General features: G+C 34.5%; 2 protein-coding genes across 2 annotated transcripts in view; one reads left to right on the forward strand and one right to left on the reverse strand.

Annotated features, from left to right (window-relative positions):
- The window catches only part of LRRTM3 (leucine rich repeat transmembrane neuronal 3), a 204,514-nt gene extending 187,012 nt beyond the window's left edge, over nucleotides 1-17,502 (forward strand). The window contains exons 3-4 of the mRNA XM_056113568.1: nucleotides 9,432-10,835; nucleotides 17,385-17,502. Coding sequence (XP_055969543.1) covers nucleotides 9,432-9,641 — 210 coding nt within the window. The 3' untranslated portion in view covers nucleotides 9,642-10,835; nucleotides 17,385-17,502. The remainder of the gene's footprint in view (nucleotides 1-9,431; nucleotides 10,836-17,384) is intronic.
- CTNNA3 (catenin alpha 3) overlaps nucleotides 1-25,637 on the reverse strand; it is a 1,757,578-nt gene that overhangs the window by 1,208,441 nt on the left and 523,500 nt on the right. The window lies entirely within an intron of this gene.

Raw genomic sequence — 25,637 nt, forward strand, 5'->3', positions numbered from 1 at the left:
CCAAGCGCAGGATTTTTTGCCGTTCAGCAGCTATATACGATATATCATCTCATTTAATTCCAATACCTCTAACCAAAATCTGGGTGAACTGAATAGCTTAGAGAGAGAGAGACTAATGCTAATTAGTAATTAAATACATTATTTTAAAGTCTGTTTAGTTGCAGATTAGAAACTAGGATTTTGTTCATACTTTTTGTCTGCTTGTTTTCTATTTTTTGTTGTTTTTGTTGGTTTGTTTGGGCGGAGGTGATAGGGGAACACACAGGAATGCTCAGGGCTTACTCTTGGCTCTGCACTTCGAGTCACTACTCACGGTGCTTTGGGAACTATAAGGGAGGCCGGGAACTGAACTCGGCTACATACAAGAAACCACTTTACATGATGTACTGTCTCTTTGACACTGGATTCAGTTATGTCTGAGGCTCTAGCATCTGAGTCCTAGACAGAAATGAGAACCCCTAAGAAAAATGAGATGTCAAAGTTCTGCAAAAAGGAGGGGGGTGGAGGGAATTCAAGGTTAGTCGTGTTAGAAATGCAAAGCCCATATTCTAAAGAACATGCCAACAGCAGTAAGCTAAGGAGGAGGGGAAAGTCGGAAGGAAAATAGAATATCAAAAATCACGATAGAACACAATATAAATACTACCATTCAGGAAAATTCCATATGCAGCCTCTCTAAAAAACTAAAACACCCTCTTGGTTATAAACAAAAAGTACCGAACACTGTAATTTGCTGTTTGTTTTGTGCTGTTTAATATAATTGGTGAGTTAATTATCACAGATCTATATGAACCTAAATTATACCTATCAACTGCTGTATTATCATTATTCAGTCCTTGATTTTGATTACTACATTAAAATTTGAGGGAAAAAAGGAAATAAAAGGAGATAGATTATTTTCAAACTGTACCTCATTGCACAGTAGAAGGAAGAAGCAGATCCGAAAACAGCCTTCTGAGTCAGAGCCTCAATTTGTATCCAATCATTTTACCAGGCAACAGTGCCAATTTAGAAGGCACTGAACTATGTGGAAAGAATTGTATGTAAATGAAAACAACGTGAGGCATTTTGCTTTTCCTCCGTAGGACCCAGGGTAAAGCACATTACGAGGAGAGCTAATTTGGCAGATGCCTCAAGTCTTGACATCATGGGTTGCACTTGTAGGAAGTCCTAGAGTTTGAAATGTAGAGATGTGGAAAGCATTAATTGGCAAAATACAGGCACAACATTATGACATTTATAGAAGGAAATTAAATTTAAAATAATAGCTAGTGATGATAGATGTGTAGTAATATTTGTTTGCTTTTTTAGTTAATGGGCCACACCTGACTCTGCTCAGGAATTACTCTTGGCATTGTGCTAGGGATTACTCCTAGCAGGGTTCAGAAGACCATACATGGTGCCAGGGATCGAATCCACATTAACTGTTTGTAAAGAAAGTACCCTATCCATTGTGCTATCTCTCTGAAAGGCGATGTGGTAATCCCAAAAGCATAAACATTAGTATGATTATAAATAAATTAAGAGAATTATCTGATTATCTTCAAAAATATTAAAATATTTCATTTTATTTTATACTATTTTATATATTTTGTTTTAAATTTATAACATACAAAAATAGTATCCAAATAATAGTATAGTATATATTTAAAATTCATTAAAAATTCATACAAATAATAGTATAGTATATATTTAAAATTCATTTTTAAACAATTCTAATTTAAGGAATCTGAAACTGTATAATGCCTCATCATTAATGAGCCTCTAAAATAGTTGGAAGTAGCCATCTACTTCTATCTTAGAACCAAAAGTGTCTGGGTTCTTTCTTTCTTGGTTTTTGGCAGTGCCAGGGCTTACTCCTGGCTCTATGACCTAGGCTCACTCCTTGTGGTGTGCTAGAGGACACATATGGGGGACTATATGTGGTTCTGGATCAAAATGCCTTCACAACATGCAAGGCAAGTGCCTTAACACTTGAACTATCACTCTGACCCAATAATTTGTTTTTGAAAACACTGGCTTTAACAAGTTTCTTAGTCATATAGTTCCCATAAAACTTAGTCACCTTAACATAAAGGATTTTAGCTTCTTCCCAGACTACAATGAGTAGCTCTCACTCAACTAATTCATTCATTCATTCCTTCAAAACATACATAGTGCTAACGATATTTAAAGGGCCTTGAAAGATAATGTAAAACTTGATAAATATGGTTGGTTATAAATATTTATGCACCAAAAGATGATGGTCTAAGATAAGATAAACCATAATCTGTACAAATAAAGTATAAAAATTATAAATATCATACAAGTAGAACTAGGAAAGTACCTTAATAATTCAAAGAGTAAAAATAGAGAGTAAGTAAACAACTGAGTGAAAAAGATAATGTCAAATGGGGAGAAAAGAAATTCTCTTTCTAGATGGAGGCCTCTCTCTTCCATTTGCTACACTGTTTTAGAATAGTTCATGTTCTGTCCAGAGCCTTGCAGACAAATATTTTATGTATTTCCAAAAACTAGAACTTGTCACAGAAAAAGTATTTAGTAAATCATTATTGAAGTAATCAGTGAATTAATATTTATATTCGGTTGTGTAGATATATGTGAATTTTTCTTTCACCACCCATTTATTTCTTGTCATAAAACTCAACTAAAACTATTGTATTGTAGAGAACAAATAACTGACATGTGATAGTACCATTTAAATACACATAAATATATACATTTGTTGTTGTTGCTGCTTGCATTTTGATTGGGGGCCCAGTTATGCTCAAGGCCTACTGACTCTTTGCGGGGGAATTGCTCCTAGCAGCATTCAGGAGCATTTAGGGAATCGTGCAGTGTTGGGATAGAACTCTGGCCCACCTGCAAAGCATGTGTGCCAGCCCGTTGAACTATCTCCCCATCTTAGTCTTATAAAAATATAAATAAGTTGCCTTTTATAATATGTTCCCATTACTTATATGAGATGGTCTCTACTGAGATGACAAAATTGACAAGTACACAGGAAATTGGTAAGTTAAAGACTTTTTCTTTCTTTACTCTAAGAACGGTTGGTGCAAGAACTATGACCTTTGAACTCATTCTTAAACATTTTTTTCACTTTGTTTTTCAAAAAAAAAAAAAAAGTAAAAGTAAAGTAAAGGCCCTCCCGTTGATCATCAGTTTGCTCGAGTAGGCCCAGTAACGTCTCCATTGGAGACTTTGTTGTTACTGTGTCTGGCATATCGAATACGTCCTGGGGAGCTTGCCAGGCTCTGCCGTGCGGGTGAGATCCTCTCGGTAGCTTGCCGGGCTCTCCGAGAGGGGCGGAGGAATCGAACTCGGGTCGGGCTGGTTGGCTGCGTGCAAGGAAAACGCCCTACCACTGTGGGAAGTGTAATTATTATCTTCCTGAAAATATTTTTCACATTATTCTTGCTAAAGACACCAGAGAAATTACAAAATCATACCGACTTCCTGTGCTACTATTCTATTTTGTGACAGCAGGTTAGAAAGAGTTGCTTGAGATGGCACTTTGGTTCTTAAATGAAAACTTATAAAATTAAACATTAACAAGACCTGGATTATACATTTATAAAAAATTATAAGTACTTTTAAAGGTTATTATTAAATTTAAAGGTACAGGAAATAAATGTGGATTCTTAACTGAGTACTTCTTGAAAATGTTTTTAAAATAAATTATTGGTGAAATCAAGATAATTAAAACTCTGTTGTACAAATATAAATTTACCATAAAAATGTAAAAGCGTTCCAAGAGATAGATCACACTTCAAATAAGTCAAGTTTCAGAGTGAAATATATTATCTCTTTTGAGGAGTCTATAAAATTAAATATCGAATCACTTCTCAGCAATATTGACTGTTACCAATAAATCTTGAAAATAACATTTCAAACAAGAGAAATGGATAGTTCATTTTGATTCCACAGAGGATAAATTATATAATTAGTACAAACAGTCAATAAAAGCACAGTGTATGAATATAGTATATTCATGGTATATTATTTACACATTCATAGCTTACATATATTATTACATAGTAAATTTACTGATTTATATTTATGTATAGTTTATTGAGTAAGTTACTCAGAGAACAATATTTATAAATACACACTGTGCTGTGTTCAGCTAATACATATGCTTTGTGTGTGTGTGGAAAAATTCTTAGAAACTTGAAGCAAAACAGCATGTAACAAAGTCAACTGATCTAATTGATTTAAACTAGAGTAACATTCCAACAGTATATTTCTGGTCACAAAAAAAATCACCAAAATTCTAACTAAAGATCTCAACCATTTCTAATATAAAACAATAACTTAAATTCATTCATTCATTTGTTCATTTTTCCAGATCGCTTATTCTGTTTCAGAGTTGTAGGTGGTTCAACTTTAACTAACAATTAAGAGTTTTAAACTAGGAAGCAACCCTAGACATAAAATTATTCTATATAGGGCACACTCACACCCACACACACAATCATGTTGACATAATTTAATCACACCAATTAATCTGACATTCCTGTCTAGGGATGTGCAAAGAGATCAGAGGACCTGATAAATGGAGAATAAGCAAACTCAACACGGATAGTAACACTACCAAAGAATGATTTTTTTCAACATAACCTTTTATCAAGGGTATAAGAATTATGTTGTACAAAGCAATGGCATTCAATCAATAAGATTCACACACACACACACACACACACAATCTCCCATTTTATCTCTCTCGTTGCCTTCATTTATTCATTTGTATTATTTGTCTTTCTCCTTCACTAATCTATGACTTTGTCAAAAAGCATGAATTATGTCTTATTTTGTTGTGGTTTGGGTTGCATACCTGGTTGAATTTAAGGCTTACAGCTAGTTTTGTGTTCAGGGGTCACTCCTGATGGGCTCAGGGGACCAAAAGTGGTAGGGGATCAAAGCATAGTCAGCTCCGTGCAAGGCAGGTCCCTTGTCCACTATGTTTCCTCTCTGACCACACATCATGAATACTAGATAAATATTTTTTTCTTTCCCAAAAACCCAATGTTCAAAGAGTTCTGTAAAACTCGGAGCTATAGTGTATCATAGGAATTCATAATGCTTATCCTCTGAAAATAAGATAAAAATGGTGAGCTTTGTACTTAAAGTTATCAAAGAGGGTATGTGGTTCCCTTTTCTGGGATTCAAGGGCATTGTAGTTTACATAAAATGGTAGTAACGTATGGTCATTAAGAGGTCAGGCAACCACTTCTGCAAAATCACTGCGTTCAGCTAAGTGATTTTAGATGATTTACTTAAACTAATGTACTCCTCGTTTCTTCAAATGTAAACAGGGACACTTAGACTTATCTTGCATCAGACTTAGGATCTTCAACAAAATAACTAAGCCCAGAACATAGGATGGTACCTAAACCACAGTAAATGCTCCGTGGGTGAGAGTGAAGATAACAAGGAGGAGGTTCGAGGTATGTCCTGTCCGTCATCAACCAAGAGACAGAAAAATCGCCCACAGCTTATCAGAGACCAAGCTGAGAAACCATGACATCGTTCTTAAAGAAAATAAGCGAGATCCAAATTAACATCTAAACAAACTTTGACAATCTTTAAGAGAACAATAAACAATTTAGTTTTATGTTATTTCTTTCCAGATAATACATTTTTCCAACCAACCTTAAAACCAGAATAGTAATCAGGGAGAAAATTATTAATAAGGGAATCAAGTCAGAGGAAAAGTCTTTTTCATCACATTTTTTAATATTACTCAAATAATACCAAAGGCATAGCTTTCTATTTTGACTCTAAGTCAAACTACCAGCTTGTAGACAAAGCTCATGTTTGATGGGACTAAAACAAATGTTGCCAAACAAGCACCAAAATAGACATTCATAAAATTTCACCTGCTCGAACAAAACCAAAGGCTAGTCTTAAAAACGAGCTTATGTATGTGATTAGAACATAGGAGCATCAAGAAACATGCAAGAAGACCATTGACTGAATTTTTAAGTTAAATCATCTTTAATGAGCAGTTTACATACATACATCAACAAGTGATTATACATATCCATCGGTACGTAGAAAATGTTATGTTTAAGGAATCTAACTTCCTTAATAAAGCTTATATTACATTTTCCTCCTTTTTAATAAGGATTGCATATGGCAGTGCTGGAGGGCTGAAGGGGCGGTGTGTATTTTGTACAGGAATAAAAACTCTGTATGTTGGACATGTGCTTTACCAACTGTCACCTCTCTGATTCAATAAAGTAAATATTGCTTCAGTTTATTTTGTGGAAGGAACTCCAGAGCAAACAAGGATCCCGGGGACCATTTCTGGCATACATTATTGGTTGTGTCGACTGACATTTCTGTGCTCAAGGCCCAGTGATAGCATGTTACCTGGACTCATTGGTGCTGAGGAATGCTGGGTATTCATGTGGCAGGATTGGGAAGAGGGGTAGCCAATTGCAGGCGTCAAACCTAGGACTTGATGCAATTAGCCTTAGGAGATATCTTCCTTGTTCCTGTAAAGTATACTTCAAATGCCACCTATTTCCAAGAAGGTGTAAAATTTCATATGTGACCAAAAAAAGAAAAAAATCATTCACTACTTTCTTCATGTTGGCATTTGCAGAAGTGAACTTACAGTTTCTAGTTTCATTTGCAACTCTACTGATTTTAAGAGTCCAACCATACAATCACTAAGATAAACCAGGTAAGGATATGTTGAGCCAAGCTAGTGGTAAAGAAGCATGTATGTGTGAAAGATGTATTTCTGTGCTTTTGTTTTTTTTCCAAGACAATTTGGAACAATTGTATGTAACCTTCTCCCCAAAACCATTCCATTTTTTTTTTAATGTCAATAAATTGATTGCCAAATAGCAGGGTATTTGAAAGAGAAAGAGTAAAGAGACAAAATAGCTGGCTTAATGTGGACCTGTATTGCAAACCATAATACACAAAGGAGGAGAGAGAAAGGAACAAGAAAGCTGTCTGCCATTGAGGCAGACGGGGTGGTCAAGGGTACTAGAGGAGTGATGGGAGGGAAGTTGGGGACATTAGTGGTGGGAAATGTACACTAGTGGAAGGGTGGGTATTGGAACATTGTATGACTGAAACCCAATCATGAATAACTCTGTAATGATCTACCTCACAGTGGTTGAATAAAATAAAATAATAAAATGAAAAATAAAAAAGGGAAGGTGCTACTGCAGGTATGGAGAAAAGAGGGGATTTACCTTGACAGTATGCAAGCTTCAGTCAGGGTGTTTTCTTGTTGATTTAATGCCAGTGGACGAACTTGCTGTACACACACACACACACACACACACACACACACATGCAATTTGCAAATACATGGGGTTCTTTTAATAAAAACTGAAAGCTAACTACTTAGCTGATATTGTTCAAATTACAATTTACAGTCTACATAGCAGCATCCTCTAGGTAGCACATTAAGCACAAAATTCTATGCAAATTTAAATGTATTTAATAACATTTCTATTTTTGCTTTCTCCTTTCACTCAAATCTATTCATATTGCAAAATTACTTTATATAATAATATACTGCAGTTGTCTAATATATTTTATCTGTAACAAGAGAAAATTTATTTATTTTTAATGAGCACATCTGTAGCATCTTATTTTTTTCTTATGATCTTTCAATCACTTTGACCATTATAAAAATATATTATCATTTGTTTCACATATCCATAGCTGCTTACTTTCCAAGATAAAGTTATTCAGCATTTCGATTTGATAGATTTTATTAAATTTCTGTCTTCAAGTTTTAAGTCTTATACATTTTATACACAAAGATTCATAATAAAAATTAAAAAATATCAAAAGAGGTGACTGCTCTGATTTAAAAGAAAACAAGAAAAGAGAGTCTTGGTAAATTTAATAAACATGAGAAGAATTATAGAGATAGAAGCCTAAGAGATAAAGAAGATAAAATACATGGAGAAAAGTATGAAGAAAGTATTAAATTAATAAAATAATAAAATCTAGACTTTATATTTTGCTTAACTTTGGTCTCCAATCTTAGCTGAGATCAGTAAGGTATTTAGTTTGATGTACTCAAGCAGAAATATATTTTATCTAACACCAAAAGAGAATGACACGTTAAACAAGTGTGAAACTATACCCCTAACACAGAGTCATGAAAGATATCAGATATCATACTTTAAGAACAATAAATATGCATATAAATTGCACAAAGAAATGAAGGGGGAGGGAGTAAAACAAGATAGATTTTATCTTGCTTTTTTTTTGAGTGGGGGAATAAAGCAAGATAGTTTTTGCTTATTTAGAATGACGTGAAGGAAGAGAAAGAGAGACGTCATGTCCAAGACAGAACACGGGCTTCTCTAAAGTGAAAATAAGCAAGCAAACAGTGACAGAAATCAAGACGTATGTTCAAGCGAGAACACAGGTTTAAAAAGTAAGGAATGACAGTTTTATCCATGACAATTAAAAATCATGAATTAGCAATGCGTATATTAAACATAAATCATGGATTAAGATTCCTCAAATATGTACACTTTCTAGAACACATTTTCATTTTATTACAGAAAGGACATTAATTTATGAACATTGATATATGATTAAGTTTCAGGATTTCCTCTGTCTGTAACATGGGTATTTCCTTTCTTCTCAGAATACTCATACTTTCTTTTTTAAATTCCTAATATCTTTAGAACTTGCTATTTTCTCATAAAACCATAATTTACTTGGGTATTCTTTTCACATCCTTATCACTATTCTATTTATGGTACCTCTAAGCCTCAAAATTTATATACATAACTAAACTACAGGTAATGTCGCAGAGTGCTACTGGTGAAATACTTATTAAGAAGTTACAAGGTAAGACTGCTAGCCAGATGACTTGCCTCAGACAACTCTCCTTGAGCATATTTTTACAAATTCTGGCATGTTTCTACAAATTCGTGGTATATAAATTAATATCAGAAACCTCATTTGTAAATATGTAAGAAATGCAAATTTCAGGTCCTGACCCAGACCTACTAAATCAGGAACAAGAAAGGGAAGAAAAGGAAGTTTGAGGTGAATTTTATACGTGATTAAGTTTGAGAACCACTGTTATTTTTCACGATAACTAACTAGCAATTGCCTTTGTCTAAAATTACTATTTTACCCCAGGAGGTAAGGCATTTTTTTGGTGATGTCTTTCCAGCAAAGCTTTTAGCATTTTCAGAGCCGGGTTCATATTAATCAGAAGATTCTACTTAAGAACTGGTAGCATTTTTTAGACTCGAAATCTGTTGTCTTGAGCATGAGGGGCATCACGGGGATAAAATTAAGACACGGAACCACTGATGTAACTGCAGAGATGAACCAAGCCAGCAAGTAGCTTGCACTGATCTCCAAATATTGTCTCCAAAATTGTTTGTCTTTTTATAACTGACTTTTCTCGTGTTCATTTTTTTCCCCAGATACCTTTATCAATGAATGTTTCAACCTTTCTGGCATACGACCAGCCCACAATAAGTTACTGTGGGGTGCATCATGAACTTCTCTCTCATAAAACCTTTGAAACGAACGCACAGGAAGATACAATGGAAACACACCTAGAGACTGAACTGGACCTGAGCACAGTCACAACAGCTGGCCGAATCAGTGACCATAAACAGCAGCTGGCTTAACTGAACTAATCGATAGCCAAGGGTTGCCACCAAACTGTAACCTCAAGGACAAAATGAGGAAGAATTTATTCATTGTGGACTTTAAAAACGAAACAAAATCCCCTGTTCAAATAAACAAAAACCCGAGATTGATTCATGAAATAAAGAAGACATGAATTGTTTCAAGTCTACACTTTGTAATTAGCTAAGTTGTGCAGTATTTTTTGACTTAAACAAGATTATGACCCTGAAAAAAAGAAAAAAGGAACCCTTTTTTTTCAAAACTCATCCTACCTACCTGTAAAAACTGTACAGAGCTAATGTATTTTTCATATTGTAAAGTTTCAATTATAGAAACAACTGGTATGTACAGTAACATAATTTAATTACATTTTCCTTTACAAACTTTACACATTTGAGTTTCTAAAATTTTAAATTAACAAAAATTATTTCTTGTGTTATTCAGAGTTACTCAGTTTTGTAGGGACTGTTTTGTTACTGCTTTTGTGCCCAGGAACCTAAAATTCTGTGCTGTGCAAAATCTGCACGATTTTTATCATGCTTACTGCGTAGAATTTTGTCTACTTGTTCCAGAAATAATACATTAACCAAAAGGGTTTAATTGTTGAGACTTGTAAGAAGTTCTTCAATTACATAGACAGGTTTTTCTTATAAATGAAAAAAAAAATCAAAGAAAAAAATCAAAGATTTTTTTAACACTTCTCAGACTTAACTGTTGCCTTGAATTACAGCCTAGTTTCTAAGCAGTGAAATGTAATCATAAAAAGGGATATTTTAACAACATATTTCCGAATGAATGACTCATTATTTCATTCTTTTTGAGTAACCCATTGTTAAGAGTGGCGGGAAGCATGGACTAAACATCCCTGGAAACAAAGGCCGTAACCACAGCAACAGACTTTGATATACTTAAAAGGTACAGGTGCCAGTGACAAAGAAAAACTTTGGTTACATCTCATTATGTTCAGGCCAAGGTGGGAGGATAGAGGATATTAACTGTACAGCAGTAATTTTTCTTCTAATTAACCCAAAGTGGTTTGCCTAAAAATAACCATCATTCAGTGAAAAATGTGCCTAGTTTTTATGACAACTTCGCATTTAGAACTGCGAGGCTGTATTTCGGGACCATCTCGAAGGAAATACATGAAATTCTCTCCTGGGGAAAGCACTAAACATCCGCAGATAGGGGCCATGGTAAAGAACTATCAAAGCAGGTGGCAAGCATCCTGAATATGTTTTATATGCCATTCATGAAATTCACCTCCAAATTATCTGAAAAACAGCCAACAGTCATTGAGATCACTCTAAGTTATTTATTAGCTGTGATAGTATTCGAAGTGAAATGAAATCAAAATACAAACATGGGACTTGTCAGAGGCTGAAAGAATCAAGTTGTTTCTGTTATCTGCTTGACACAAACTATTGTTTGCAACTACTGTTACTTTCTCTCTGGTATTCTTTTGTTACTGCTTCTGTGCCCATAAACATTCTTTTCTTTTGTGTCCCCCAAAACATTATTTTGTGCTTTTTTTAAAAATATATATATAAAACTATCAGTTTCAAATGTTATTATGTTAGAAGTGCTTTTTATGTTGCCATTTTATATTTATGCTCTCAAAACTATGTTGGGTTGTCAACCTAACAGTCCAAGCAACACAAAAATGAAGAGAAAGATTTGTAAAAAAAATCAATGTTGAACTTTTTTAAATTTCTTCTTTCTTCCAAAGAAATCAAAGGAACAAAATTCTAATATTATGCAATTTTATCATAGCTAAATTTAAAGTATTTTCAATAAGAATGAAATTTGAAAAAAGCTAGGGCAACATTTTATTCAAAACATATAAACAAAGAGAAAAAATGCAAAATGGAGGTAGCAAAATTAACATAAATGAAACTAAATGTCACATTACTTGTATCAAATATTTACCGTTTCAGGTTTTGTAAATATTTGACATAAATTATGTGTTATTCAAACATTTTTTAGCATAATTTTAAGATTTCTTTCCAATTTCTAATTTATTTCCATTGCTTTGTTGTCAGTATATTCTTTCGTAGTCCCCTACATAGATATTTTGCTTTGCATGATTAGCAAATTTATAGAGGGTTGATTACAAATCTATTCTGTGGTTCTGAAACAGAGGCAAAATCTCATCTATTATGTAAAGTAAAATTTTTCTCACAAGAAGCTACCCTTGCAAAGAGTCAAACATCTTTTAATTTGTGTAAATAAGTACTTTAAATCTACTTCCATTTTTTTTAATGTAGGGTTCCAGAAGATTCTTGCATGCCCTTAATTTTTCCGCAGCAAGCTACTTTCTCTTAAGCATTTTGAGTTCATCTAAACATCTATAAATAGAAGGAGCCACATTAGACTGTAGCTCTGTGCTTTCACAGCCTTCTACAGTAAGAACAAGTAAACTATGAATTTTGAAAAGTCTTTTATTTGAAACCAAATCCTAAGAATCGTTAGTTTAAAAAAAATAGAAGATTTTGAGTCATTTGCTTAGGTTTGATTCTGCCAGGTCCCTTGTTGGAGAAGGACAAAGGAAAGAGGAACTCTCCCAAATTTAACTCTTCTCTATCCAGTCTCTCCCATGTCTTTCTGCCTGTCTATTGCTCACCGACCTAAACAATTGGAATGTTTACGGGTTTGGAATTGAAAAATGCAAAATGGCACCTAGTGCAGTTATAATAACAGTCACAGCTGCAACAAACAACAAAATTGTGTGGTAATTGAGGTTTACAAACTGCATTTCACGTAAATCATCTCATTTTTCTCTTCCCAACCACCCTGTGAAGGTACATTAATCTCAAAGAAGTTGAGCTTTACCCAATAACACAAGGTTAATAACTGGAGTTGAACTGTTTTCAAAATTCAGATCTGTTAGTCTTTTCATTTTGTTTCTTCTCTCTGAATGGAGACAGAATTTTCAAAGTTAGTAGATAGAATTTAAAGGATGCTGGACATATTTTGAGTAATTCCCAGTTTAAGTCAATTCCTCTATCTATCTGCACAATACTTGAACTCAGTTCACTTTTTCTACTTTGGGTGGGGTGTTGGGGGCAACTGAAAGTGCATGGGGACTACTCATGCTCAGTGCTCAGGGGACCAAGCACTGCTCAGGGAGTCAAGTGGTGAGAAGGATTAAACTTGGGCACAAACAATCTTTCGAGCAATCTCTGGTTCTCAATGAAGTCTTTCTATGTGCTATTTTGGACTCATTAAAATTCTATTTAAAATAGCATAGCAGAATCTGGAAGATATTTTCAGTGGGAAAGATTTGCCTAGCATGTGTGAAACTCTGAGTTCAATCTCTGGAATTTCCCAGCCTCTCTAATACCACCATGCACAGCTCTGTGGCCCAGGAGCACCACTAACTGGGTCCCATACTATCAGGCCTACATCTGGGCATAGATGGACAGAGAATGGTCTCATCTCCCAGGATTACTGGGCATGGCCCTCCATAAAAGGAAACACAGCAAGTTATAGCCATCTTAACATACCAGATCATCAATTAGTGAGCAGAAGTGCTTCTAAGAAGAGTATGTATATCAGCCCATTTGCAGACTTGAACACAACGAAAGAAACCTATACGTGGATAGTCCAACACAAGGGAAGTCCACGATGTGGAGTAGCACACATGTCGAATTTATAGCTAAGTTATGAAGAATCATCTAACTTTGTCCTCTTATCTTTGTTTCAACAAGGATATTTTTTCAAAACAAATTGTGTGTGTGTGTGTGTGTGTGTGTGTGTGTGTGTTTGTGGTCACATCCGTCACTGCTCAGAGCTTACTCCTGGCTCTGCAATCAGAGATCACTCATGGCAAATCTCCGGAAACATATGTTGTGCCTGAGATTGAAGTAGGGTCAGCCACATGCAAGGCAAGTGCCTTACCCATTGCACTAACTCTATGACCCAAACATTGAATTCTTATACCTAATAGAGAATAATTTTATCTCTCCTATTTCTAACAAAAATAAAATATATCTGATTACAATTATGTATTAATGTTAAAACATATTAATCGTCAAATATTTTACCAAGCCACTCATTTCTGGGGGTGATATATCCCCAAAGGTCTTCTGGATTGAACTCTGGGCTTCACATATGCAACGCATTTACTCTTGACCCTTTGAGCCCTCTGATTTATTAAAGCCTTAATCAGGATTTTTTCCCTGAAACTTTTATTTTTATTCTCTCCTATGTGTCTAGATAAAAACATAAAACCATATGTATCTTGGGGATGGAGCGACAGCACAGCGGATAGGGTATTTGCCGTGCACGCGGCCAACCCAGGTTTGATTCCCAGGATCCCATATGGTCCCCTGAGCACCGCCAGGGATAATTCCTGAGTGCAGAGCCAGGAGTGACCCCTGTGCATTGGGTATGACCCAAAAGTTAAAAAAAAATCATATGTATCTTAACAAAATTATATTTTAGGAGGTAATTTAACTTGCCAAAATTAATACTTCAGACAAATTACTTCTGATTTGAAATCAGATCACATTCCATAAACTGCTTAGAACTGGCAAAATCTGTAAAAATATTTTCAAAATAAAATCACTTTTTATCTTCTTCTGGCTGAAGATCTCTCTCAAACCAAATAGATTACTTATGCAGTACAAATCCGGATGAATTGATCTTGGAAGCAAGAGATTCTACTTCTTTTACCTTTCCAAGGCCCAGCTTTCTCTGATTAGAGAAAATCCAATAGCAGGATTCAGGATCAATTCTATTGAAATGTTGAAAAACCCACAAGGTAGACTGACAGTAATTATGCTTTCTTTCATAATCAACTATCACGGTCACGGTCCTCCCGTTATTCATTGATTTGCTCGAGTGGGCCCAGTAACATCTCCATCATGAGACTTGTTACTATGTTTGGCATGTTGAATACGTCACGGGTAGCTTGCCAGGCTATGCCATGCGGGCAAGATACTCTCGGTAGCTTGCCAGGCTCATTGAGAGGGGCGGAGGAATCGAACTCGGGGCGGCCATAGTGGTCGCTTGCAAGGCAAATGCCTTGCCCGCTGTGCTATCGCTCCAGTCCATAATCAACTATAGTGAGGAAGAAATATACAAAAATAATCTTAATAGTGGTAATGGGATATTTTTAAACGTCTCCCATGGCTTGCATTATAGTTTTATTGTAAGGAGAATGCTTATACTTAGAATTTTCTTAATTTAGGATGAAAGTTATCCTAAAATAGATTCACAATTAATTATCTTTCCATTAAGGACAGTGACCTTAATGTCACATTGTTCCTCAGCCATCTTTAGTTAGTGAACTTTTAGTTGTCTACTTCTCTCCCAAATAGTTATTGACTTTATTTTTTTATTTTTATTTTTTATGTCCTCTGTCTTCCTGAAAAGTTAAGTGAAAATGTATTTTGTGTAAATCAAATAATATTTAAAATGTACCAAGGTACTTATTGATCCTTTATTGATAAAGGATCCTTGAAGTAAATCCTTCATGTTTTTTAATCCGATAAATCACCCACTGCTTTATCTTTTATAAATTGATTCCAAATATCTAATTCTGTGTCATATAGCAATACTTTGTAGCCTTGCAGTTTCTGCATATAATCTTTTCTTCAGCTTATACAAAATAGCTTTTGAGTACTCTAAAGACATTATGGAGTAATCAATTTTAATTTGTTCACCTGATTAATTTAAAAATTAATCTAAGATAACACTGATGAGGTTGATAATATCTTTTAATTTATTGTTTAGAACTTTTACTAACAATCATATTTTCAAATTTACTATTTGAGTTAAAATATCATTCAAATAAGGCCAGAGATGTGGCTCTGTGATAGACTACATGCCTTACATGTGTGAAGCCCTGAGTTCAACTCTTTGCACTGGGGAGAAAAATAAGCTTTTATCTAATGAATTTACTTTATCCAACTCACTCATCTATATTTTTTATAGCCTGAAAGTATAAATTATAGCACTTTAATGTACCAATATGAACCTAGCTTGCAAAGACTAGATAAATGTTTTTGTTTGTTTGTTTGTTTCTGGACTGGGATAAAGCAGAACTAAAGACAAATATCAAATGGCCAGGTGATTTCATGACAAAGTAGACTGTTTATATATTTTGCTTCTTATAAGTTCTATCAGTTGAAATATTTAAAAACAGTCAATTGAGTTATTTACCTACTAACTTGCTACAAGCTCTCATTAATAATAACACAATGGCTGAAAAGTTGAAGTAGAAAAGAAAAGAAATATAACTGATATTTTTTTAGAAAGAGAAAAATAAGGATCATGGTCACTGAGCAATTTGCCAATGCTCATAAGTAGAGGTAAGGATTCAAATCCAGCTCATAAGATTTTGGGGATGAGATTCTACCATAGAAATTTTCATATATGAGAAAAAATATAATGTACATTATATAGAAACTTTTAAAAATAAGAATTTGGCATCCTATTTCCAAACAGATATTTTGTATGGATTTCTCACACTATTCAAAGACTTCCTTCAATATCCCTAAATTAGAATTTCATTTAAAGAAATAGCCATCACTTTGTGAAATTTTATACATTGCTCCAAAAAAAAAATGAACACTTGAAAGAAAAAAAAATCTTTCAAAAGATATTCTTAACACTGTGTTTTCTATTCTGGTTTTGTAAGCCATAATTGTTGCATGGAAATTGTTTAATGCAAATTTAACAAAAATCTGAAGGTAAACATCCACAAATAATCTTCACTGGGGAAAAATTGAAGGGAGGTTATCAATTTTTAAAAAAGAAAACTTACAGAGGAATAGTTAATAAAGTAATCTACAGAAAATGACAATGTAAATGATTCAAATAATGGACATTTACAGTATTTTAACCACCAATGACACAGTTTAGCATTTGGAATACTTCTTTTATTCCAAGAAGTATTGCAAGTAAGATTGTAATGAGTATCACAAGTAAATTTTAAGTATTAAAAGTATTGTTACTGTGTCTGGCATATCGAATACTCTCGGTCGCTTGCCGGGCTCTCCGAGAGGGGCGGAGGAATCGAACTCGGGTCGGCCATGTTGGCCGCTTGTAAGGCGAACGCCCTACCCGCTGTGCTATCGCTCCAGCATTATCTAATACTTACAAGAAGTATACTAATATATTGTTTTAGAACTATTCTTAAAGGAGTATGAGTACTTGGACAAAGATGTGCTCTGAGACACAACCCAAAAAGATGAAATATAACATTTGTAACAATGTACATTCTGCGTGTCCAATAGCTCAAACATAAGACTGAATTTAATGTTAAAAACACATATAATTCTCCTTCTTAAAGTCATAAAATATTTATATGTGAAGAACAAATAAATTTTTAATTTATTTTTAAACTCACATGCACAAATCTTCCTAATCTCGGTGGTTCACAAATGGTTCTTAGTTTCTTGATTTCATTAGTGTTTAGAGAAGATTTAATTTAAGCACGAGTCTAACATCCTGCATTCTTTGTGAATTTACACAAGTCCAAGGTAATGTAGCTAGAAGGTTTAGCATTTATTTCAACATAGCTATCAAAACATATAGCAGTTACATGGCTTTCTATTATATTTTATGTGAAATTCAGGGCCCAGAAAAAATCCACATCTAAAAACTACCAATTCCGTAACTGTGATAAAACTTGTTATAAAAAGTTAACAAATCCAGCAAAGAAAGAAGTTCTAGGACCCTGAATAATTACATCTTCTCATACCATACCATAAAAATCTTTTATTTGAAATATCTAGAGTAATTCTGGTTCTGGACAAGAAAGACAAACTTCTGGTATCTTGGTTGGAGATGTGGTGAAAGAAAAAGAAGAGGATCAAAAATTACAAACACGTAGAGGTAAGTAAAGAAAATGTAATTTGTTGTTACTCAATTATCTACAATTAATTTCTTAACGAAGGCTGTCACTGTCAATCACTGTCCTGTTGTTCATCGATTTGCTCAAGCAGGCCCAGTAATGTCTCCATTGTGAGACTTGTTATTACTGTGTTTGGCATATCAAAACATCCCGGGTAGCTTGCCAGACTTTTCCGTGCGGGCGAGATACTCCCAGTAGCTTGCCAGTTTCTCCGAGAGGGGCGGAGAAATCGAACCCGGGTCGGCCTGGTTGGCCCTGTGCAAGGCAAACGCCCTACCGCTGTGCTATCACTAAGAATTACAATCTACAATAGCATTTATGTACAAAAAGTCATCAGTAAATGTTGATATGGACCTCGGGACACAAAGCAAATATATTTGTGATTGCAACACATCATAAATAGAATTCAATTCTTAAAAGAAAAAAATATTAGAATAAAATTTAGTTTAAGTTCTTTCACTATTTCTTCAGAGAGAAACTTGGTTCAGAGTAAAAGATTCAAACTAAATATCAAATACTATTTTCAAAATTAACCTTGAAATAGTCCTAAACTAAAAAGTATATTGCTGCTTAAACCATATGTGAGATTACATTAATTCACAGAACTAATCAAATTCTTACATTGAAAAATGGGCTGTATTTTATAGATCCTCCATCTGTTCTTACTATTTTATATCAATAACATTTTTTTTCAATTACAGATTCATAGGTAGGAGATGCGGCTCAGTGGTAAAATGTATGCTAGCATGCATGAGACTTGGGTTTGATAACTGGCACATTTGACAACATGGAAACAAAAAGAAGAATCTGTTGTATCTCCATGAACATCATCCTGAAACAGTTTGATGAAATGTAGTGAAAACTCAATCAGCTCTTGTTGCTTTATAGCATGTTCACGGTAGTGGGGGCTTGCAAATGAGGCTAACAAAATCCACAACTAGACACTTGTAAGCATTGCCATCTTAGTTTACATTCACTTATAAAATAAGGAAAATACTGCCATAAGATAAAAGCCTAGAAAGTGATTCTTACTCGGCCAACTATACTTAGAGAGGTCTAAGGAAAGACACTGAATATCTCTGAAATCTATGCTACCTGAAGAAAAACCGCACAATTTTGTGACGCCAGTACTGTTTTCACTTTTGGATTTGACGGGATCTTAGGTTAAACTTTAGGGACATTCTTTAGTCTCTAAAAAACTTCAGACATGGGCTGATTCCCATCCTTTTTTATCCTCCTCTTCCCTCCTTCTCCACACCCAGGGGTAATAGGGAGTTGTTCCTAGTAGTGTTCAGTGTTCATGCCAGGGATCAAACCTGAAGTCACACAAAGCACACACTCAACCCTCTGAGCTACCTTTCAAGATGAGTTAGTTTCCTGAACCAACATCTGATTTTCGATACTATTTCATAGTAAATTCTTGTAATATTTTATTGTTTGGGGAAAGAAAAAAATGTAAGCTTGAGTTAGTAGGCCTTATTTACTTGCTTCTTGCCATTGACATGGATAAGGATAAAATGTGGGAACAATATGGCACCTTAGTAGTATGATAAAGAAGTTGGAAGAAGAGCCATTCTAACAAATAAACAATAAACAAACATTAGTAAATAAAGATAGAAGAGAGGATTTGTATTACTTCTTTATAGTTTCATACTACAATGGATCTTTCAAGTAGGTCAATGCCTTTATGCTACTGGGAAAGAAATATTATTCTTTATAATTAAGATATGGTTTTATTTGTACCTTTTAGTTTATGATTGTACAGCAAACTACTAGATATATATACTTTATAACTGTCAACTGAAGTAATTTCTTTTTGATTGTTCCAAGAAAGATGACTAAATACTGGTTATTTAAGATGAAGTGATAATAAGTAACATGATATTTACTTGTCTAAATATTTCACATGTATTAATTCACTTACTACTTATTAATATGGTTAAGAATATTTATAACTGCACTGTTCAGTAAATATTATTGCTATATCCTTCAAAAAGACAGAAGAAATGAGACTCAAAGTAATTATGTACCATATAGCAACTAAATCATGGACCAAGTATTCAAATCCAAGTAACAGAAAACTGACCCCTACTGATTACCATTTAAAGTTCACTTCAGGAGCCCAATATTTTTGGTTCTAAAGTTCTGTTCACTTAAGGCTATAATTAAATTCATTGGTTTAATAGAAACTGTATGCTTTTAACACATATATATTCACTTAAGGGTAAGAATATTAAAAACACAAAAGTCTATTGACATAGTCCCTTCTCTCAAAGTGTTTACACTCCTGCTAACAAAGGACACACACACACACACACACACACACACACACACACACATTAAATACACTATCTGCCGGTATACAAATCAGTCCGGGGGAAAAAATGAAACTAATGCTAGGAGAGTTACTGGGTATAACATTGGTCAAAAGTGAAAACCAGGGGCCTGGAGCAATAGTTCAGTGGGTAGAGCATTTGCTTTGCATGTGGCCGACCCAGGTTCGATTCCCAGCATCCCATATGGTCCCCCGAGCACCGCCAGGAATAATTCCTGAGTGTATGAGCCAGGAGTAACCCCTGGGCAACGCCGGGTGTGACTCAATGACCCAAAAAGAAAAATAAATAAAAGTGAAAACCAATTGATAAAGTTTATGATTAGCACCACTAAGAAGAGATGCAGTGAAGAAAGAACATTATATAATTTAACATTATTTATAGACATCTGTCATTCTAGTAGCAATTGTTAGATTCCTTCTTGTCTGGCAGAGAAATATGCCTCGCTCAAATTTTGCCTTCGTAAAGTGCAGAATCAAATTTTAATTCTGTCATAGATGACCTTTTGGCTTTTCATTAAAGGCCTAGATATTTCCTACTCTTTCTCAGATATATTTCACTTTACATTTTCATATATTCATTACCATTTGTCTGTCTTTGAGAAGAGGGGTTGAATCATATCAGTCCTTGTTGACTACATAATATTCATTGCAATAAAATGCTCAAAATATTTTTGAAAAATGTGTCAGTGACTCCCATTAATTTAAAATAGTGATGTGAGTTAAATGAAAATCCTTTAAAGATAGTAACTGAAAAATCCTCAAATTATTACTTTATATCAGGCAAAAAAAATTCTCAGGCAGAAGAGATAACAGTAAAGCAGGTAGGGCTCTTGCCTTGCATGCAACCAGTCCAGTTTTGATCCCTGGCACCCTATGTGGTCCCCAGCTATGCCAGGAGTGATCCCTGGGCGTAGAGTCAGGAGTAAACCCTGAGCCTGTCGGATGTGGTTTTAGACACAAAATAAAGAACTAAAGAAGAAAGAAAAAAAATTCTCATAGATTAGCTTTTTCCTTTTTCAATCTTTTAATCTATTAATATTGTTAAATTCTCGCTGAAATTTGTATTCCAAAAAGTGAAATTAAAAATCTTTTTGTATTGTTCCATTTGACAAATAAGCAAAAGGTATATAAGCTTAAAGTCCGTGATCAAAATCAGTTTGATAATAGAAAAGAGAACCAAAACTTGAATTCACATGTACTCAATATTATTTTGCACTACTGCAAAATATTTTGATATCACATTAACATTTAACAAAATCAAAATTATTTGTCTTTGAAGTACAGATAATAAAATAATATTGTTAAAATAATAACAATAAAATTGTTAGTTTTTAATTTTTAAAATGCAGTCAGATGGGTTAAGAGATGTTTTCTTTCCATTAACTTTGTCATTTGGACAATTATTATGCACCTGTCCCTGCACTCACCTGACAGTCAACATTTATTTCATGAGTTTTAGTCCATGCATCTTCTTGGTTTAGAATTTTTTATTTATAATATTATGCAATATTATGGTGTGTTTCACACAATTCGATCTAAAAAAATTGAAAACGGAAAAGTCTTCAACTTTTACTGCTCTATGGCTAGGCCAAGATAGACAACAGAGCAATAAAATGCTTAAAACTGGTGAAATAACTGCAATTCAATGTAAATTTTTTTAAATGAGGTACACATATAATGCTACAGAACTGAAAGTGAATTATTTGTTTTGCTGGAGAAAAAAAGGTCAGGAACTGCTTCGGAGTTGGTGCCATTTGAAACTGGCTCCTAAGCCTATCATTCAGGCCACTCACATCTCCAGAACACTCCACTCCTAATTGGAATTTGGAGGTATTTCAGATGCTCTTGCCATTAGTGTCTGGAAAAATCTATGACTGTGTTCTTTCGTCAGGCATTGTACTCAGAAAACCAGTTACTTGGTTTCTTTTAGTCTATGAATGTTATCGTAGGTTTAAAAAAGACTTTATCCTCTCACAATTTTAACTAAATTTAATCTGCAGGGGTCACGAATGTGGTACAGGGTAAGCTATGTATTTTGTGTGTAATATGGTTATGATTTGCAAAATATAAAATCAGTTTTATGTGCTGGGGAGAAGTACAGAGATTAGGGCGCCTATCCTACCTACATGTGACCATGGTTCAATCCCTGGCACACACGGACCCTTCAGTGTCACAGGGTTACCCTGCTGGTCCCCAACACTGCAGGGCAAGAGCAGCATCACATTCTTGAGTTCCATCACATACAGTTAACTTGGAATTACAGGGAATGGCCTCCATACCCACTTAGGAGGTCTACAAATAAATTTTTTTTCTTCAGGCCATAATTTTTCAATTTAATCATTATATAATGAATATAATTGCTCGAGGTAAAGGTAAAGGCCCTCCCGTTGATTGTTGATTTGCTCGAGCGGGCCCAGTAACGTCTCCATTGGAGACTTTGTTGTTACTGTGTCTGGCATATCGAATACTCTCGGTAGCTTGCCGGGCTCTCCGAGAGGGGCGGAGGAATTGAACTTGGGTCGGCCATGTTGGCCGCTTGTAAGGCGAACGCCCTACCCGCTGTGCTATCGCTTCAGCCCGTAATGAATATAATAATAATAAAAATTATATTTTTATAATATAAATAATAAGAACTGTCATAAGCACCTTGTTTTGTTTTGTTTTGAACATGTGCCCTGCAAGTCCAATCTGCCAAAGTCAAAAAGCCCATAATGTAGCTAACTTCAGGAATATGTGAAGAAATACATGAGAAAGGTAAATTTGCCTGTACAATGTAGATTTTCACCACGTGATGGCTATGACATAAGACTGTTATTAAAATGAAAGAGATTCAGTTATGTAGTATCTTTTGTATTTTATCCTATCATCAAATGATTCTTTAGGAAAGTGAAAAGATATTAATAAGGTAGTCATTTCCTCTGATAAACTTATAATCAGGCTGGTTCTACTAATTGGACAGTGTAATTCTTCATAAATATGAAAAGTTTTGTTGTTGTTTTTGTTACTAAGTAAGCACCTTCTATGGGAGTAAGACCATTCCTAAAGAAATCCTTTCTAGCCAAAATAGTAGCAGTAAATTTTGTGACTAGTTCAATGCTCAGTTTCCTGATTTTCCAACTTAGGAAAATATTTACTTGGTCCTAGAATTTTTATTTTATAAGTATATTTTAAATTTGAATTCTGAGAGGTCACCACAGATATTGCTCTTAATGAATATCAAGAGAAATATTTCTCAATACTTTTATCCTCAAAATACTCTTCCAGAATATTAAGAAAATATGGTATGGCTCAATGAGTCACAAAAATATGGATATATATTCATATAAATATAAAGAATATTATACTAAAATCATTATTTTATAAAGTAAATTACAAATAAGTTGGCATTTTAATCATCTACAGTGTGGTTCACACTGCACTATAGTAAAATAATGCCATTAAAAAGTTAATTCCTCACACTGCAAGTATTTATATTAATTTTTTGTTTTCTCTTGGGGTCATACTTGACACTCAGGTCTTCCTCCGGCTCTGAGCTCAGGGATCACTCCTGGTGGAACAGGGATGAAGCCCAGGTCAGAAAAAGCCTCCCTGCCAGCTGTACTGTTGCCCTAGGCCTGCAACTATTTTTATTACATTAGACATCTAAAATATCTTCACTGTGATTCCTCTGAATGTTACAATTCAAGTGTTACAAACTGGTGGTTTATAATTTCTTAGGGCTGAAATTACAGCATTCTTTATGATCCTTAAGTTCCATAAGGATATCCATAGTTCATGTTAGGAAATACGGTTATAATAGAGTTTAAGTTTATAGTATAGATGTACAAACTTACTACACCCCACTGGTACCTCGATGCCCATAATTGTCTCTCCTGTGCTTGTCATCTCTGTACTAATCTTCAGTTCCCTCCAGCTGCTCCTCCATTGTACTTCAGTAAGTCTTGTACTTCACAATTAAAGGATTCTCATTGCTCGATACTGAAAGGTAGCAAAACCTAGTCCAGGAAACTTGAGTTGATCAACAACAGAAAATTGCTGGTTTTAATTTTCTGAGTCCCCAGGACCTTACTATAAAATATTCATGTTTTCATTCCTGAGAGTGTTGGGAGCATGATGGAATGGTAAGAACAAATAACTGGACACTTTCCAAAAGAATTTTGATAAATATTAGATCTCTAACATTTATTTGAAAACTACAGATTCATTTGGTATAATGCTTGCCGCAATAGAAGAATCTGATGATATCTACCATTTCTTTTCAGGTGTGTACACTATCTACTGCTAAGAACACTTGTGAGGATTTATAGACTAAATGTCTACACAATTAGACAGTTTAAGATAGAGATTAGTGGGAGGCAAGTAACATTTCATCATTGCTATTGAACAACCCACTGTACATTAAACTTTCTATAAACTCATTCCTTAAATACATCCTATCTTGAAAATATTTACAAAAATTTGGCAAGAGACTTAGTGTTTGTGGGTGGGGGAGGCCAAAATAGGCCAAAAGGCATTAGATGTTAAACAATAAAACTATAATGATACAATTCTAAGGAAGTAAGATTCGGCATCATCTAAGTAATTTATCACTCACTTGAACTATGTGGAATAAAAGTATATTGAATTCCTCCATTATATTAGCACATTTCACAGGTAACTTTGGCAGAAAAGTAAGGAACGGTGTTTCAAGGTCCTAAATAAACCATGGGGAGATTAATGTATTATTCTACTTTTTTTTACTCTCTCTTGCATGTCAATCTTCTTTTCTTCCTGCCACCTCTTGTTTGAATGATGTATGATGTATACAAGTGTGCTGATAGTGAGGAAGTATGACAAGACTTGGAGAAGATAGCATTTATTTACCTTGCCATATGAATTATCCAGTTGTACAAAATGATAAGGCCCCATTAGCTTGCCCAAAAGTATGAGTAAGTTGATATTTAACTCATAGCAGATCTGAAAACTAAAATCAAAGCTCTACAGTGAGTTATTCTTTCTCCAGTAATTTGAATATCTCAGAAAATTCAGATAAGACACAAAACTTCCCCTTTTAAAAAGATGTTCTGACTCTTTTCATAAAAATCATCTTCTTTGTGGCTGGATTTTATTAAGACTTTAAAAACCCTTTCATTACGGATGGCTTTAAATGACTGTGCTAGTTTATGAAAGAAACTTGTTAATTAAAATTGTTTAAAAATATTGAAATGTCTATTAAATATATTTTTGTCAAATCACTGTGTGATAAAAATGTTATCCACTTGTGTGTACTTATATGCAGTTTCTGTGATGGATGGAAGAATAAAAGAAATCCACTTCTTCCCAGAGTCATGGTACCACAAACACAGCATTCTCCTTAGTAATACCAATGTAATTATGAATGCACAAAATGTATCTGTACTATTCACCTGAGTATGTTTGGGAGGGAGAGAATAAACGTCATGTGTTAGGTCATTTCTTAGCAGGAATGCACGAAAAGATAAGGAGAAGCCCAGCAGATCCTCGATGTTTAAGCCAAATGTCCAGCAGGGCTACGATAAAGCCCAGCTTACTAGGAGTCGAAAACTTCACCCAGTTTTATAGCCCCTGCAAGGTCTCTCCCTTCGTGACAACCCAGGAAAAGAAACCCAGGTCAGCCCTTAGTGACCGCTGAGAGAACTCTGGCTCATTATACCCTCATCAAAAACTTCTCCCCCTTAAAAAAAAATCACACTCACTGGCATGACAGTTCAGAGTCACCATGGCAACGCATGAAAGTGACCAAACATGATCAAGAACTCAGATTCCAGGGGATTTCTACCC

Source organism: Sorex fumeus, unplaced genomic scaffold, assembly GCF_029834395.1.
Source record: "Sorex fumeus unplaced genomic scaffold, SorFum_2.1 ptg000020l, whole genome shotgun sequence".
Taxonomy (NCBI): domain Eukaryota; kingdom Metazoa; phylum Chordata; class Mammalia; order Eulipotyphla; family Soricidae; genus Sorex; species Sorex fumeus.